The 17,599-nt window shown below is 33.0% G+C and overlaps 1 protein-coding gene across 1 annotated transcript; it reads left to right on the top strand.

Moving 5' to 3' along the window:
- Positions 1-4,002: 4,002 nt before the first annotated feature.
- On the top strand, positions 4,003-6,098 carry LOC127702017 (DBH-like monooxygenase protein 1 homolog). The gene is made up of 3 exons (XM_052205994.1): positions 4,003-4,165; positions 4,476-4,719; positions 5,983-6,098. Exons 1-3 carry the CDS (start codon positions 4,040-4,042, stop codon positions 6,096-6,098), a joined length of 486 nt encoding a protein of 161 aa, XP_052061954.1. The 5' UTR covers positions 4,003-4,039.
- Positions 6,099-17,599: the final 11,501 nt, after the last annotated feature.

Raw genomic sequence — 17,599 nt, 5'->3', positions numbered from 1 at the left:
TTTTGTAATTTTCTTATCGTTTGTTCACAGTAATAATCCTTTGTTGTTTGTTTGTTTTAGGAATCTGTGATCCTTTTAATGCCCCACAATGCTATCAAGCGAATGCAGGCTTCACAATATCATGTACACCAACCCAATTCAACTGTTCTGCAACACAAGATCCTGGTGAGTGAATACCTGACAAAAGAAGCAATTTCTCTATTACGGCAAAATGACGGAAATGAACTATTTTTAGCACAATTCGGGATAAAAGAAAATGTAGTTACGATAACCTTTCTATTACCTAAAATATGGAATAAGAATACAGACATACAAGCGCTGGTCGGTTTGCGACATCAAAAAACCTTTCGCTTACTCTGTAGTATTGCTTGATTTATTGGTGGTTGATTTACGCCGCCTCAGCGCAAGAAGGCTATATCGCGGCGATATTTTGTAATATGATAAACTGCACATGGGATTTATGATAATGGCAACTCGCCGTGTGTTTAAAGATGAAACAAAAATAGCTGGATGCATGAACAGTTAGACTCAGAATTGCGATATTTTGTAAGGCCAAGCAAATGTACTTGTTTAAAAACCGAAGTTCGTTATTGTAGCACCAGTTTTTTGATAGTATGTCTTTTGATAGTATGGCATTTAAAAAAATAATTCAGGATTTATAAATTAGAAAATGCTAAAAATGTCAAAATACAAATGAATGTAACAATAACCGACAAATGCAGTATACATGTACACGCGTATATTCAGGCAAATTTAAAATCCAATATATTCAAAAAATATTTTCCAGTAGCTTTTAAAAATTTCCGCCTTTCTTCCCCGTTGTCCCTCCTTACAGAACCTACTAATTGTTTAATTGCCAATTTGTTCTCGTATTGAGCATTCTTGAAATAATTGCCACTGGACGTTACGCAAGAAACAATCAATCAATCATAAATTTCATCAAAAAGTAAATTTGACGATTGGGATATTTTATTACAATCAGAAAATACTTGGAATAACATTAATGGTACCAATTTTATTTCACCAGATGCGCATTTGGACAATTAATGTCTCTTCAGTAATACTCGAGGGCAAACTAATTGAAAGTCCAAAACCCAAACCAAACGTTCAAAATCAGATAAAACCCAAAGGGACCAAAAGTAAAGTCAAACCCGGGCAAGAAATCAGAGCTATGCATGAGCGAGATACATTCCTTAATTCTAAATGATTTCGAAATTTTATAACAGCAAATTTAAATTGAACAATATCCGTATGTTCATGCCAGTACCTCGATACTGGCACATATAATCTAGAATGGTAATACATTGTCTTTAAACATATAATTTATTTTAACAAAGCTTATAGAAACAGATAGAATGTGAGCGGATTTGTCGAGCATTTCTATCTTATTTCGAGCGCGCCGTGCGCAAATAAAATATAATTTAAGAGACAGCGTATGGTGCAACCCTTGTAACTGTGTCAAACGAAATTGTTAAGGTAGAAATAAACAGTTTTGAATTTTGAGCGGACAACTGAAGAATTCCGCGAACCTGCATTCTTTCACGACGTCTCAGATAAAACTCTTCGGAAATACATTATCAACATCACAAATAATGCTTAATACGGTTAGTATTTTTACACAGCCGAGGATTATACGGTCAATGCATGTTGACTGCGCAAATATCTCAGTTGATGTATAAAATTTCATAATTGTTTCTCAGGACACTGAAGTATAACGTCACATATGATCACATTCGTCGTTTTGCCTCGTAGTCGTCTGCGTAATCGTACGTGTCAAAATTTGTTGAAATAGATACATAAACCGGAAACGAATTCATGCGGTTTTTATTCAACAGTTGCGAAAAAAGAGTGTAAATATTTTTTTATATAAAATGTGTTTGATATATGTTTGACATAACTTCTTGGGGAATTCCCATTTCTCCCTCTAATTTTATCCTGTTTTGCAGGTGTCATCAGCTACACTTACTCCCTGCCTCCCACGCCAGTACCAGCTAAGGAAACAACATATATGTGCATGGTATTTGATTTTCCACAAGGGCAAGACCTCCACCAGATTGCTTATGAACCAGTAATAGATAACGCAAATGTGATGCATCATATGACGATCATGGGGTGTATGCCTGGGCGTATGTATTTCACTCTAATATTTATGAACACTTGTAAAAGTCGTTAGTTTGTGTTTTATTTACGTAAAGAAGGGCCACAATAGTAACCGATGTCACACCAAGTTGTTATATTGAAGTTTTTATTGCACGGCTTTCAATTTCGGTGTCACTTTTTTTTTTTTTATATTTGTATGTCTTTTTCAAAGCTTTCAACTTTTTATTGTCACATTGTCGTTAATTTTCCACACCTGTATATATCCTTTATACACAAGTGTGAATTATGCACGATGCGATCAAATTAGTTTCAATATTCACTTATGACGAATGGTAATTGTAACACTTTACAAACACATGACAACATGTAAACGACGGGTGCCACAAGTAGAGCAGGAACTGCTTTCCTGTTTGGAATAGCTGATTTCCCATCCCATCATCAGTAGGGTGTATATTGTTCAAACATGAGTTATGTTTTTCGTGGCGGCTTCTTTTTATTTATGTGTTGTTGTTTGTTTTCTTCTTGTGGTCTTGATCTTGTATTCGACTGATTTATTAATTATTCGGATGATGATGAATTAACAGCCAGTGGCAAGTATTTCATGCACATGCAGAAACAATATATCAGTATTTAATTTTCTGTAAAGTAGGGTTAGTGGTCAGAAAAATTGGATCTAGACTGCAACTGGAAAGAATAGGGTAGATTACACAATTTGGCCATCTACAGAAAACTCAAACGGTTGTTGATTGTGAGGGTTTCTTTACGTGTATAGAGTACGATACTATTTCATGCTACAAAGGGCTTTGAATTTCTTTCCGCATTCCGACTAGACATGTCTGTGTTTTTCACATCATGCACAGACAAATGAACAACACTTACATTGATTTAACGGCTGGAGATGAGAAGTGCAATTGACTGTGCTGCCGTTTCATGAAATTCCCGTAAGGTTACGTTTAATTGTTAACCAAAGGTATCACAAATAGCGCAAAAAAATCCGTTTCATTAAACACTCGTACATTTCGATGACCGTGCATTGCATGTGATTTGCAAATGCTATTCGCTTGTAATTTAGTCTGTCACAAGTCTAGTGCAACACTAAAATGATCTACAGCTTAGCTCTATATGCAAATTAGTCATAAAGAGCACTCTAAGCTCGTGGATGTTCTGGTTCATCGACTTGAATAATCGACGTTTACAATTGGTAACGTATTTCTATATCCATGTCACCCCTTCACCTCCATTTATTTTGTAAGTTTCATGTTGTTCAAACTTTAGTGTTCTGTACAGTGTTTCGTGTAAACAAATAAAAATAGCACTTAAAGCGTTTTTCTGAATTTGCATTCGTCAGAAACTCCAGGAACGCTTACAGCCTTATATTTGAGAGCCAAGAAATGTCTAAGTACCAACACACGAAAAGAACTTAATGACCAAACGGGACCAAAAATATAATAGCCAAATCAATCTAAGGTGAACTTTGCCTGAGGGAGTTGAAACCTTAATTTTTTCATAATTTCTTAAATCTGTAAACGAAAGATTTAAGAAGGGTATGTTATAAATAATGTCAGTACAGAAGCACTAGCTATTGAGCAGAGGATACCCCAGGGACTAATAATCCAACAGCAGCTGTATCTACCCAGTGCAGCAAAAAATTATATAACTCTTAATAAGTTGTATGCGTCCGAAAAGCTTTTTAATATTTACCTTCATCAGGAATTTAATTTTCTTCTTTTTCTATTCATCGATAGTGTTTAACATTCATTAAATATAAGAAATAGTTTTTGCCTGAGGGGAGTGTCAGTGAGTTTTTCCAAATTGCTCGAGAACAGATACTACTTCTCAGTGGTATTTTTTACTTTACATTAAGTACTAGTACGCAGTATAATTTTATGTTTTAGAGACAGTACCCCCCAATGAGGTTGGTGTTCCTCATGAATGTGGAATGGGAGCTTCAAGTTCGTGTCAAATTGTATTAGGTGTATGGTCTTTGGGATTTTCAGGCCATTGTCTGCCGGATGAAGCTGGAATTAGAATTGGACCAAACATGTATACCCAAGGTGCTATACAAGTAAGTATATATTAGCACTCACATTGACCTATTACATGTATGTCTGTTTGGGTTGCTCATCCAATTTTGTCAATGTAACGGATATATAAACAACTTTCATTGAAGTGGGAGGTTTAGCTAGATATAAAACTATGTTTAACCAAACATTTTCTTTGAGAAATGCCTGTACCAAGTCAGGAATATGGAAGTTGTTTTTCAATCTAATTTAAGTTTCGATTGTCGTCATGAATAAAAGCAATTCTGTCATTTTAAAGTTCAAAAATATATTCTAGTATTCCGACAATATAATGTCAATTGTATATTTTTACAGTTGCACTGGACAAATCCACTTCTTTCAAACAGTCTAGTTGACGGATCAGGGATAAAACTTTACTTTACACCTAACTTGCGACCAAATGACGCTGGAATTTTCATCACCGGTCAGAACTATCTGAACATACCATCGGGTCTTGAGAGCCATCAAGAAGAAGGCGAATGTCCAGCCGATTGTACAAATCAGCTGTTCACAGGAAATATTCATGTGTTTTCAGCTTTGAACCATATGCATTATTTGGGTAAATTAAATTTTTCTACAAAAATCAATGTTGCATTTCGCTTGACTGAAAATAATCAAAGAATTTGTGTTTCCGAATAAAAACTCATAGATATGATTTACTCGTTAAAATATTTCCCAATCATAGAAAAGTTTGATCTAATGAAACTAACTAACAATAATTCAGCAACCGGTTTATGCTCTGAAAACAAATTATTGCGAGTAGATGAAAATCACAGTTGTAAGGCACTATATAGAATTAACCAAATAGTAAAAGATCATCACTTTATTGCTATTCTACATCTTTATCTTCAAAAATTGACTGAAAGGATCAGAATACCTGAGGGTAACCATACATTGTTTATGACATCAATATAAACTCTCCGTTTGTGTATTGGTCTTGCTAGTAGAATTGATAGCTGGTTATAGAATATGAAATTCTGGTCCAATCTTAGGCAACATTACAATGTGTTTTTATCCGTATATTATCGACCATCTCATACAATTTTGTTTTAATCAGCTGTTTGACGTTTGTATTAGGTTTTGATTTGCAAATATTTTAATCTCGAGCATCACTAAAGAGACGTTAATTGTCGAAATGTGCATCTGGTGCAGAAAAATTGTTACCGTTAATGTTATTTTAAGGTCCTGGTTTTTTTATGAATAAATTGTTTGATTATTTTCGTGAAAGATGATAATTCATTTCAAATGGGAAGCGAATAATATTCTACATAAAATTATTTAAAAAAAAAAAACTGTTTAAGACAATTCTTGTTCCGGTAAGTAATTTGAAAATAAATAACCTCATTCGTCAATGATTGAAAGTATATTTCTTACATGGTTCGATATGGTTGATTGATTGATTGTTGATTGCTTTATGTCCAGTGGCAAATAATTCATGCATCTTCAGGACAAGAACAAATAAATAATAAAACAATAGGTAGGTCCTGCTATAGGGATTCGACTGTAATGATGGGTGAAAAATTTGGAATGCCACTGAAAAATGAGGGTATATTGGTTAGGGACAGTAATATAGCTTTGCAACAGGTCACCTACAGACCCCTCAAAGAGTTGCTGCAAGGGTTCTTAACGTGCAGAGAACTTGGCACTCTTTCTACATGATACATCGGATTTAATGTCCCCATTCTGACAGGACATGGCTACGAACTAATACATCCCACACAGCCAAACGGTTGCTGTCTAATTGACGTATATCCATTATTTCCTTTTATTCATAAATTATAATTTTGTTTTTATGATTCTAGTTTTTTACACTGTTTTGTAGGCAGTGAAATGAAAGTAGAACTACACAGGAACGGGACAAAGATTGCAGATATAACAGATGATCCTTTATATGTTTATGACTCTCCTCAACTTCACGAGTTAGTATTTAATAATTAGTCTTCCGTTTCATCCGGGTAACTTTATTACATATAATATCTGCAAGACAAATTAAAAAAATACATGCAATCCTAAAAAGACATGCTTTTTCTTGATTTTAAGTTCTTTTATGTCGTTTTTTTAGTTATTACTAACTACTTTTCGTGTATTCATTATTATTGTATGTTCACTTTTTTGTCAAATTAAAAGAAAGAGGATTGATATCTTAAAAGATATGTACATTTTCTTTCATAGCTTACAATATACTATGGGTTTTGCTCTTGTTTGAAGGTCATACCATGCGTACGGTTACCTATAGATGCTTACACCCACGTCCTTTGGTCTCTGGTGGATAGTTGTCTCATTGTCACTCATACCATATCTCCTTAATTCTATACAATTGCTTGAAAAAAAAAATTGTCAGTGGGTCTAATATCTTATCAATGTGTTTTTTGGTGTGGGTGATAGATCTTTGGTACATATCCAGAAATCAACGCCACTTTACTTATTTGAATATTATACTAAAGAAATCGGATACGGGTCACGGAAATTATATTGAAATGATAGGGAATTTAAAAAAAAAATGTCTGTTTTAACTTTAATTTAAGTGATAGACAGGTTGCGGGGACAGAAAATTAATATACACAACAATATACACCATTTAAACGAAACATAATGACTGTCGTTGCAAAAATCAAGGTTCCTGAGCTATTTTAAAAATCGAAGCGAGAGGCTTTTAACATTGCAGTATAAAATACAGGCTAAAATGGCTGAAACGTCAAATTTGCAAACTTCATGTTGAAAATTGGCTAACAAGGTCATTACAAAAACAGGTTGCGGGGATGAAACTTGAAACTTGAATGTCCAAAGAATAAGCAAGTCCAAATCTTGTATGTGTAGTCGTTGAACTCTAGGTTCCCACGTAAAGTTAAAATGCCCCTATTTCAAGAAGAATAAACTCACGAAAACACAAAAAATTCACTAAATTCGCGTTCATTGTTTTGATTTTGACCGCCTGACAACTTTACGGAAATATCAGAGTGATTATAAACAAGGACTCTGTGACGGGCAACTTATAATATCCGTATTTTAAAGATTTGAATGGTATCAAGCCAGTCCAGTTCAAACTATTATCACGTGGTACAATTCTCATTTACATATTATGAATATTAATTAGCAAAAGTACTACTAATTTCTGGCTATGAGTGTCTTTTCAGTATTTATTAAAACATTTTAGACTGGAGACAATTTAAAGCTTTACATAATTCATAGACAGCTATGACTGTCTATTGCTGAAGAAAGTATGTTGATCTCTAGACTAGATGTCTTTTGGTTATTTTTGTTGTCAAGCTGCTGTCCATATTTTCTTGAATTCACTTTCGAGAACAATTTGCTAATGATGTTATATGTACACCATCTTGATTTAAAACTAGAGAAAATCGAAAAGAAAAGATTGAAATGTGTAAAACGTTACCATGCAGATCGAAACAGCATGGAAAACACCGTGACTTAACAATAATAAACTGAAAACTGTTGATTGATAGCTGTTATCTTAACGCCCGGTAGCAAATATTTTATGTATGGTCAGGACGAGATCAAATGAACAAAATACGCCAATTGGTATGTTCTGCTAAGTGGGTCGACCAGGACGGAAACAGGTAGTTGGAACTACCACTAGGAAATAGAGTATGTTGAACAGGGGCAGATTGGAGAAGTTCAGATGACCGTATATACAATATGGCCAATTGAAAATAACTATTAAAAACAGATAACACAAGTATTAAACACTAATATCAATAAAAACGTGAAACTCGTATAAAACAAAGGGTGATGTCAGATGCTCCGGTAGGGTAAGCATTTTACGGTACAAGACCGTTTTATTAGTTATCGCGGCCCTTTCAACATGTTCTAGATAATACAAATTAGCAATTTAAATATAGTGAACCAACATTCATATTTGAAAAAAAAATCACTAGTAACATAATATTCTAAATTAAGATTTTGTATTTTTAGGTTTTCCTCACCAATTCAAGTAATGCCTGGCGACAGTATCGCCACTAAATGTACATATAAATCAACATCTCGTTCCGGGACTACGTTGTATGGCCAATCAACATTTGACGAAATGTGCTTTGGTTTATTATATTACTACCCAGTGGCAAATATTGCCGGTGGGTGGAGATGTATTTCGTTCAAAGGAATTTCCCAATGCGAAATAACCTCAGGAAACATCGATGGTTGTAATATATTTGATTTCTTCAATTTTGGTAATCAAGTCAGTCAAAATAGGTACGACACAATAATCAACAATTGTCCTTTATTTGGTGCCGGTACATACGATTGCATGGCTGCCCAGATGTCCATAAGAAACGACCCCTGCATGGCACCAGACGTATATGATTTGATTATCAGTAAAAATAATGGTTGGTACACTGCAGTTGCCTTTCATACAGCGATGTTGACACACAACCGCTGCTACATGTTTTACGATTTATCAGTGGAACAAAATCAACAGTTTTATAATTCTATCGTAGGCAATTGCGAACCATGGGGAAGTTGTTTGGAGCAGTGTGGTCCAGCAATTGATGCTCAAATGAATCATGCATGTATGCGTCCTGGTACGTATGAGCATTTTCGATCTTACGCGGTTATCAACCAGAATATTCAGTGGATTAAATTTTTTGCAGCCGTCGCATCTTGTAGAAACATATAACATTAGGTAACTTCCAATTTAATTATTTTTTTGTTATTTCATTGTTATTTCATTGTTGTTTCTTTTTTAATTTTCTTCTAAGATATGTATAATCTAGCATAACATTATCAATATAATATTGATTGTTTGTAATATGTAGTCAGTTAGTATATGTTTTGTTCCTCTATCTTTCTTTGTTATCAGAATCTAATATGACTTACATGTAGTAATGTTAATAGAAAATTAATGTCTCAACTTCACTGATTCAAGGACTTTATGTATAGGTTGAGATGAAAAGACCGATTAGTTTCTACATCTGTAAAAACCTACAAAATTTTGCCAATGATTCAAACCTTATATAAAGAATATTCTGTACGGAATGGACCTTTTTTCACAGTTCTTCTTACTAAACAGGAACATGAATATATTTTCTCGTTTAATTCGGGTAGGGTTAACAGGGAATCCTTAGTTTTCCGGAACTTTTTTCTATCTTTTCTTTTCGTCGTTTTGATTCTTTTTCGTTTAAATGTATAACATACACTATTTATATGAATCTTAAATTGTTATTTGTGTCATTTTTTAATCATATGTATTTATAGTCTAGAAATTGTTACGTATCGATGGTTTCAACAAATGAAAGTTCATATGCCAATTAGGAAGAGCTATGTATTGGCTACTAGCATACCTACGGAATACTTAAAACGAAATAAAATTGCAAGAGAAAAAATTTTTAAATCGACATTGTCTGTTATATCATAGACGCCAAGATGCATCCAGAAAGTTATGTTTAAGCAAACTAAAGAAATCTTTTCAATTCAGATCAACTGAATTATTGAGATTTTACTGTGAACTAGTTAGTACATTGATGTGAACTCTTGGATATATACACATAATATACTGTTACATATTTTTTGTTCTTATTTGTGATGACAATTTCTTAAAAACATAATCTGTAACCCGTTATTTAGGGGCCAGCTGAGGACCACATCCGGGTGCGGGATTTTTTCGCTGCGTTGAAGACCAATTGGTTACCTTCGGCTGTTGTCTGTTCTTTGGCCGGGTTGTTGTCTCTTTGACATATTCCCCATTTCCATTCTCTGTTTTACATATCTATAAATTGCAAAATGAATACGTGTAGTCCTTATCAAGTATTTGTGTGATCGTTTGTTGTTTTCCTTATTGTATACTGAGTATAAGTGTATATTTGTAGAAAATCCTTTTCACTTTTATATATGTATCTTATTACAAAAGTTAAAAATAAGTTCTCTAATTGTAGTAGGGGAACTAGTTAAAAGCACTAAGAGATTTGTCTAGAATAATTTAAAGTCATATGATATAGTACATTTGATTTTGATTTCCATACATTTGCAGTTTTTTTTTTAAATCAGCATTATTTCCTTGATTTATGTTTATAATTATATGATATATACGAACTATCAATTTTATAATGTTGGGTCTATAATTAAAAAAGTTACCCATTAGGTCTCTATGTTAATTTTGTTTTTGAATTGTTGATTAACCAATGGAGTAAGTATTAACAATTGGAACAGTCTTTCAATAAAAAAAAACAACATGCATGTACTATGAATGTTTGTTCTTTTGTACATTTGTACCATGTGACTTTGCATATCTAAATATTATGGACATTCATAATCTTCAGTCTCAACTCCATCACTAACTCGAATAATTCTGCGCCCTCTAGACGCCTATAGCCCATCGAGGCTAATGTAGCAATCGGAGATTAGACGGAGATCGGCGGAATATAACGACTGACATTATTCGGGTTACTCCATCACTAGAATTGTATTTTTGCTCTCAAATTCAGAGTCAGATTGAATGTGTATAACATTTTTTGTTGAATTTCCTCCTGGATAGTTAATCTGATCACAAGACTTCAGTTACTTAAGGATGTACTCGGGTCAGGGTTAGGAATTTGTGTCAAATGTTTGGACACCTTGGGTTTTTTCCTACGATACAGGGTAAAATATTTTGCCCCATATCACCCACTTTTCTTCTCATAGAAGACTTCAATGGCTCATAAAAAAAATTAATTACCAATATTTAAGCAGATTCTAGATTTTTCTCTTACGATTTGAGACCCAAGCGATGCCAATGCTAAATATAAGATAAAAGTCCGAGTCCGCCTTTTCCCGCCATTTAAAAAAAATCCAACCTTAACAAGAAGTTCCATAACCTATCAATATTTTAGCTTATTGTGTTCCTTGATAAATGGTCTTCTGACTTATAGTATCAATTTTAAATTGTAGATTTTTTCAATTTCACCTTACTACATCCTTAACACTATCAATTTGTTAACATCCTTTTTATTAGCGATTTAACATTATTACGTTTATAAGTAGAATTTTCCTGATAAATTCCTTCGAACAGTCATATAAAAGTTCACCCATTAGTAAATGTCCTTCAATTGTCGGGTTTGCACTCTTTATTTTAGTTATTAAAGTTGCATCGTGATCAATCATGCATATCGGTACACAGGATCATTATTCTTTGAATAGCCGAAACTCCTGTATAAAAAAGCACACGTGATCATTCAACATTTTATCCAGTCGCTCGTTGCCAAGTTATGAAGGTTTAAATTACTGTCTCCTTGGAGACGGTCTTCTAAGTTGAACGGTGGACAGTCTCGGGCTGAATGCTTTCTTACTACCTGATTGGAAGATATTACTGACTCTTTCATAGTAAAAGTCAGTTGATTGGTTGGGGCAATTTGAAACCTAGTAAATGTCCTTCAATCCCGCAGAATGTCGATTTGAACTCTTTATTTTAGTTATTAAAGTTGCATCGTGATCAATCATGCATATCGGTACACAGGAACATTATTCTATATATAGCAGAAACTCCTTTATAAAAACGCACATGTGATCATTCCATATTTTATCCAGCCGCTCGTTGTTATGAATGTTTAGAGTCATTGTAGTTGACACGTATATGAAAAACTAGGGAGAAACGGCACATGCTGTTTTTCCTCGGTTATACTTAAGATAATCCAAAGGTAACAATTTAATTGAAAAACAGTTTAATCAAATAAATAATGTCGATTAATATTGATTATTACAGGAATAATTTAGAGGGGGCTTGCTCTAGGCTAGACGATGTCTAACTTTTCTTACCGTAGCAAGATAGCAGAATGTGAAGAACATTGGACGAGGGGATAATAATAAGAAGAAAAAACTACTCAGATTATAAAAGCAATTATTTGTGCATGTTAATATATTTTAATTTCTAAATATGATTTAATTGGAGATGTGAAGTATGCATAAATAATTAAGACAGGCAACCCAATTAATCGACATACAAAACTCCTTACTTCTAAAGTTCAAACAGCGCATGCCTCTTACAAGTTATAAAGTATTCTGCAATGGACATATTATGTCATTACAATATTGTTTAGCTTTTAACTCTCCCAAGTCTAGCTAGATATAGAAAAATGTGAATATATGTTAAAAAAAATTATGGCAAAAAAATGAATTGATATGATAACAAAACACAATGAACAGAGTCCGGAACAAACGTCTTATACTAGTTTTTTTATAGATTTATTGACTATTTATACTAAACATGCTATACGAAAAAGAGAAAGAAAATAGATATACACATAAAACACGAAAATACTGTTGGCATTGAATTATTTGAAAATGGATGTAATTGTTTTCTCGATAGGTAAGTACGACAAAGCCCTTTTTTCTCTCCCAGTATCGATCAAGTACATCATGCGACAAAGTGAAATAGAACGAATTGTGTCGAACACTTCTAAAGCTACGTTGGAATTTATACCCGAAAAAGGCACAAAAACAGACTTTGCTAAAAATGTTCAAATAGTATGGATTTCAACGAAATTTAGGCTTGACTGGTATAAAGCACTGTATACGACAAACTAACGATTTTAATCAGATATTTATTTATTATAAAATGTATTATAAGCATAATGTTGCAAAATTTTTTTTGTCGACGTGTGTGCTAGAGCTGTTTCCTGTTCTGGACACGAATGGAATTCGCGGCCTGCTTTCTTTGTGTTTTCTGGGAAATTGAAATTGATGCTTACTGTGTCGTCAAAGAATGATATCTAATCTATAATTATTGTTTTTAAAATGTTTCATTTTTATCACAGCCATCAATCAAAATTTTAATTTTAAGCTCGATATACCAGTAATATTTTGACCGTGTACAACTATTGCCTTTTTGTTAAAAAAACGTCGATGAGTTGATTTAGCGGGACTATCGTGACCATGGACCAGTACATTAACTTTATTAGGTCAATGCTTAAGGTAAATTTTTGTAGATCTCAACACTTCTCGTTTTGATAAATTTTGAATGACAAAAGGCAGATAAAATATTGTTCATTACAATTTTAAAGGATCTTGAAAAGGTGTGGCAACTCTTTTGATCAATAATTGTGTGTTCTTTAATGTTTAAAGTTTATTAAGTTTCACACTCTATACACTTTTCGAGACCCACTATGAATGCAACAGATACAGCCGGAAGTGGCCATACTTTTCTAACACAAATAAATAAACAGAAGATCTTGGAAGAAATAAAGGAATAACATATCTTTTTGAAAAAAAACCTAACCGATAAACAATTACAAACGCAGATGACTGAGTAAGTATTCCCCATTTTTTCGGTGTTCTATCCATTCCCCCACAGTCATTTGTCTCTGAAAAAATGTCATTTACAATACGGAGTGCCAAACTTTTCATTATCAATATTTGACCTATCATCACTCGAAACATCTAATTCATTTGAATCGCAAGAAGACCAATTAGTAGGAAATTAAACTCACGACCTGCAGCATCATAAACACCTGAGAAAAAGGTGTTCAGGCGAACTCACTGTAAAAAAGAAACACCTCTAAAAATATTAAACAACAATTTTCAATCAATAAAAAATAAACAACAAGAATTTCTAGAAATCTTGATATCAACTAAACCTGACATCATCATAGGTGTTGAAACCTGGCTTGATAAAGATATTTTATCGTCTGAATTTTTTCCAGTGATAGATTATAAAAGCGTTGTTCCTCTGCTTATTGTGTGTTTTGCTGTGTATGTACTGATTTTGTGTCATGAATGGATATCCCACATCCTTTGTTGTTCTATTATACCGTATATAGGAAAGACAGACCTCTAATCGATAACAATCCTAGCTATATATGGGGTGTACTTGTTGCAGTAACAACAAACTTACTATCCGAAAGTAGTGATCACATATCCATAGAACAACTTAAAATCTCACTAGACCGTATTTATCAAAATGTAAAATCTACAATCATTCTTGGTGGCGACTTTAATCTTGGCCATATAAACTAGGATATTCCATGTACCATTCCTAGCAAATCAGACATCAAACTTTATGAAAAACTTCTTAATATCATCAACGAACCTTCACTTGCGCAGATGTAAAAAAACAAAACAAAAGGGGAGACCGAACACTAGATCTCATATTTAAAAACATACCAGGCATAGTAAACAAAGTGGAGACTATGCCTCCTATCGGGAATGCAGACCATGCTATTGTTTTTGCAGAATGTGCTCTATCTTTGAAACGAAAAAAGAAAATAACCAGGAAAACCAAATACTATAAAAAAGGTTAACAGGGAAGATATTAAAGGCCATTACCATACTTCATCTACTATTGTTCTGTGGAATACATTCACAGACAGACTAATTACATCTATCAGGAAAAACGTTCCCCAGAGGACGATCACAAACGAGAAAATAAACTACCCCGGGTTGATAACAACTTAAAAAGTATGATTCATAGAGTTAAACGACTACATAAAAGAGCAAAAATAGTCCAGAATGAATTAAAAATATAAAAACTTAAAAAGAACATTACAGAGAGAAATGCGTAATGCCTGCTGGAATTACTTAGAACAAATGATATTTGACCTACCAGTAAAAGAACTTGTATACATACATTAAAGGTATGAAAAATTAGAACACAGGCATTGTTGCACCAAGAAAAGATAGAAAACTAAATAAATAGACAATAATCAGAAAAAGCAAACATCTTGAACAGTCAGTTTTAAAAATGCATTCTCCGAAGAAACATCAAGCGAACCTTTATCTGATAAGGGGAAATCATACTATCAAAAAATGAAAAACATCATCATTTCAAAGAAGGGTGTCTTAAAATTACTGGATAAGATCAACCGTAATAAAGCAACTGGCCCAGATCAAATCTGCGGAAAAGTACTGAAAGAGCTTAGTATGACATCTCAACCGAAATTACATACATATTTCAGAAATCACTGAGAGAGAATATCTAACCTCGACCTTGTTTTATTGATCAGTGACCAAGGTTACGTTTTCATGGTCAAGTTCGTATCTCAGATACTATAAGCAATAGGTCAACCATATTTGGTGTATGGAATGATTGTTAGATGAACATGTCTGTCTGGCAGTTTATTCGGACCTTGACCTCATTTTCATGGTTCATTGGTCAATGTTATTTTTCCATAATTATATCTGTTTCTTAGATACCATATATAAGCAATACGTCAACTATGTTTGGTGTATGGAATGACAGGGGTCCTCTGACCTTGACCTAATTTTTAAGGTTCATTGTCAATGTTCAATTCTTATAATTACGACAGTTTCTAATATGCATTAAGCATTAGGCTAAAATGCAGTATTTGGTGTATGGTATGATTGTAAAGTGTACCTGTATGACTGGTGGGTTCATCTGAACTTGACTTCATTTACATGGATCATATGGAACGCCAAAACTGTCTTATTATGCCCATTTTAATAACATGATGTGTATTTACCTTTATATGATATGCACTTGTCATTATATGAAATGCAAACACCTTTATCTGATGTGCAAATATCCTTATATGATGTGCAAACACCTTTATCTGATGTGCAAATATCCTTATATGATGTGCAAATATCCTTATATGATGAGCCAACATCCTTATATGATGTGCAGATATTCTTATATGATGTGCAAATATACTTATATGATGTGCAAACATACTTATATGATGTGCAAATATCCTTATATGATGTGCAGATATACTTATATGATGTACAAAAGTACTTATATGATGTGCAAAGATCCTTATATGATGTGCAAATATACTTATATGATGTGCAAATATACTCATATGATGTGCAAACATCTTTATATGATGTGGTTGTGTCATTATATTATGTGCTTGTAACATTATATGATGTGGTTCGGTTTACTTCATTATATGATATCAAAACGTCCTTATATGATGTCCTTTCATCGTTGTTATGGTCAATAAACATGATTACGATTAGAACGATTACTGTCTACGTCATAACTGATTCCGATCTGCTTCTCCGGAATTACTATAAACCCGGCTAATATTTGTAGCTTTCGTTTGGAAAATGGTTGAGATTTTAAAAAGAGATAAACCATGGCACGGTGGTATCTCATTTTAAAGATGAAAAAATCACATTTGATATTGTTGGAAAATTGTCAAAATATGAATTGCAAAGGTTAGGTTTAATCGATGGATCTACAATAATGAACATACGGTTAAAGTTATTAAATTATTGGTCCTCGACTGTGTATTGAGCACCTGGATCTCAAATATTTAATCTACCAGAGGATATTCTGCATTTTTTTTAATGTCTGTATATTGTTTCTGATCTAGCAGCTCCAGCCTCGTATCAGCTTCCTTATAGAAAAGAAGGAGACAGTGCAATTTAACAAAAAACAAACGATTCAAACATTTCGGAGGAAGATTTAGAATTTGTCTGCTTCGGCGAAAATATGATAAAACAACTTTTATTGCAAAAGACAGCTATACCGGTGTTGTGCTGATTGTAGGGGGGTTTTTCTTGTTTATATTGCAAGTTACTAAAATAGACAGAAGTTCTGTAAGTAAAGATGTTTTATTTTCAGGTTCCAAAGATCAAGTCTACATTGTATATTCAATAAACAATTACAATCAATTATGAATAAATCATGCATCAATAAATCAATAAACAATGATCAACCTTTACAGTCTCACATACAACTTATTTCAAAGGGGAATAACTCATCAGGGGAATTAACTCTGTAACTTTCAATAGTTATATTTCATTAAAAAGGGGGACACCTAACTCAAGAGCCTTACTCGCATATTTTCTTTAATTGCATAACTAAATATATTTCTTTGAACATTCCAGATAATTCACAATACTAAATCAATGTTGTCTCTTAATAATTGCCTTTTCATAAATTGAAGTTAACTTACTAATCAAAACAGGTACATGTACTTAAAACTCTAAATTGAAAAAGGGACTTTATATTTCTAATAATTAAAATGTTGTATGCAAGACTTGCTAATAACATAAAAGAAATGATATGTGTTTTTACTATCTGAATCAATCTAAATTCTAAGCATTCAAAATATTAACATATTAAATCACAATATAGCTACATTATATAATGGATACCTCAGTCTCCAGGCTTCAAACATTTCTGCAATTTCTGTAAGTTAAACTTATTCACGTAATCAGTAAAATTAGGGTTTTGAAGATTGAGCGTGTTCAGAATCTTTAGCGATATAAATTTACACTCAAAATTATCTCCCATGAACAAAGTAATTATAAAACTTATTCCGGAGTAAATATGATAAGTTCCTTAATTTAGTAGTGTTCTCTTTTTAAACGTTTAACCTTTTAATTACTTTTAAAATTAATATCTTAAAAACTTATAATAGCTCACATTTAACATAAAACTTATTTACAGCTAACTTCACAAGACTTATACAAGAGAATATGTCCATTTTGCATTTAAAATATTATATACAATTTGTCCTTAAAGTACAACAGATGTTAATAAATCT

This window comes from Mytilus californianus, unplaced genomic scaffold (genome assembly GCF_021869535.1).
Source record: "Mytilus californianus isolate M0D057914Y unplaced genomic scaffold, xbMytCali1.0.p SCAF_5, whole genome shotgun sequence".
In the NCBI taxonomy this organism is placed as follows: Eukaryota; Metazoa; Mollusca; class Bivalvia; order Mytilida; family Mytilidae; genus Mytilus; species Mytilus californianus.
This window is presented reverse-complemented; position numbering and strand designations above follow the sequence as displayed.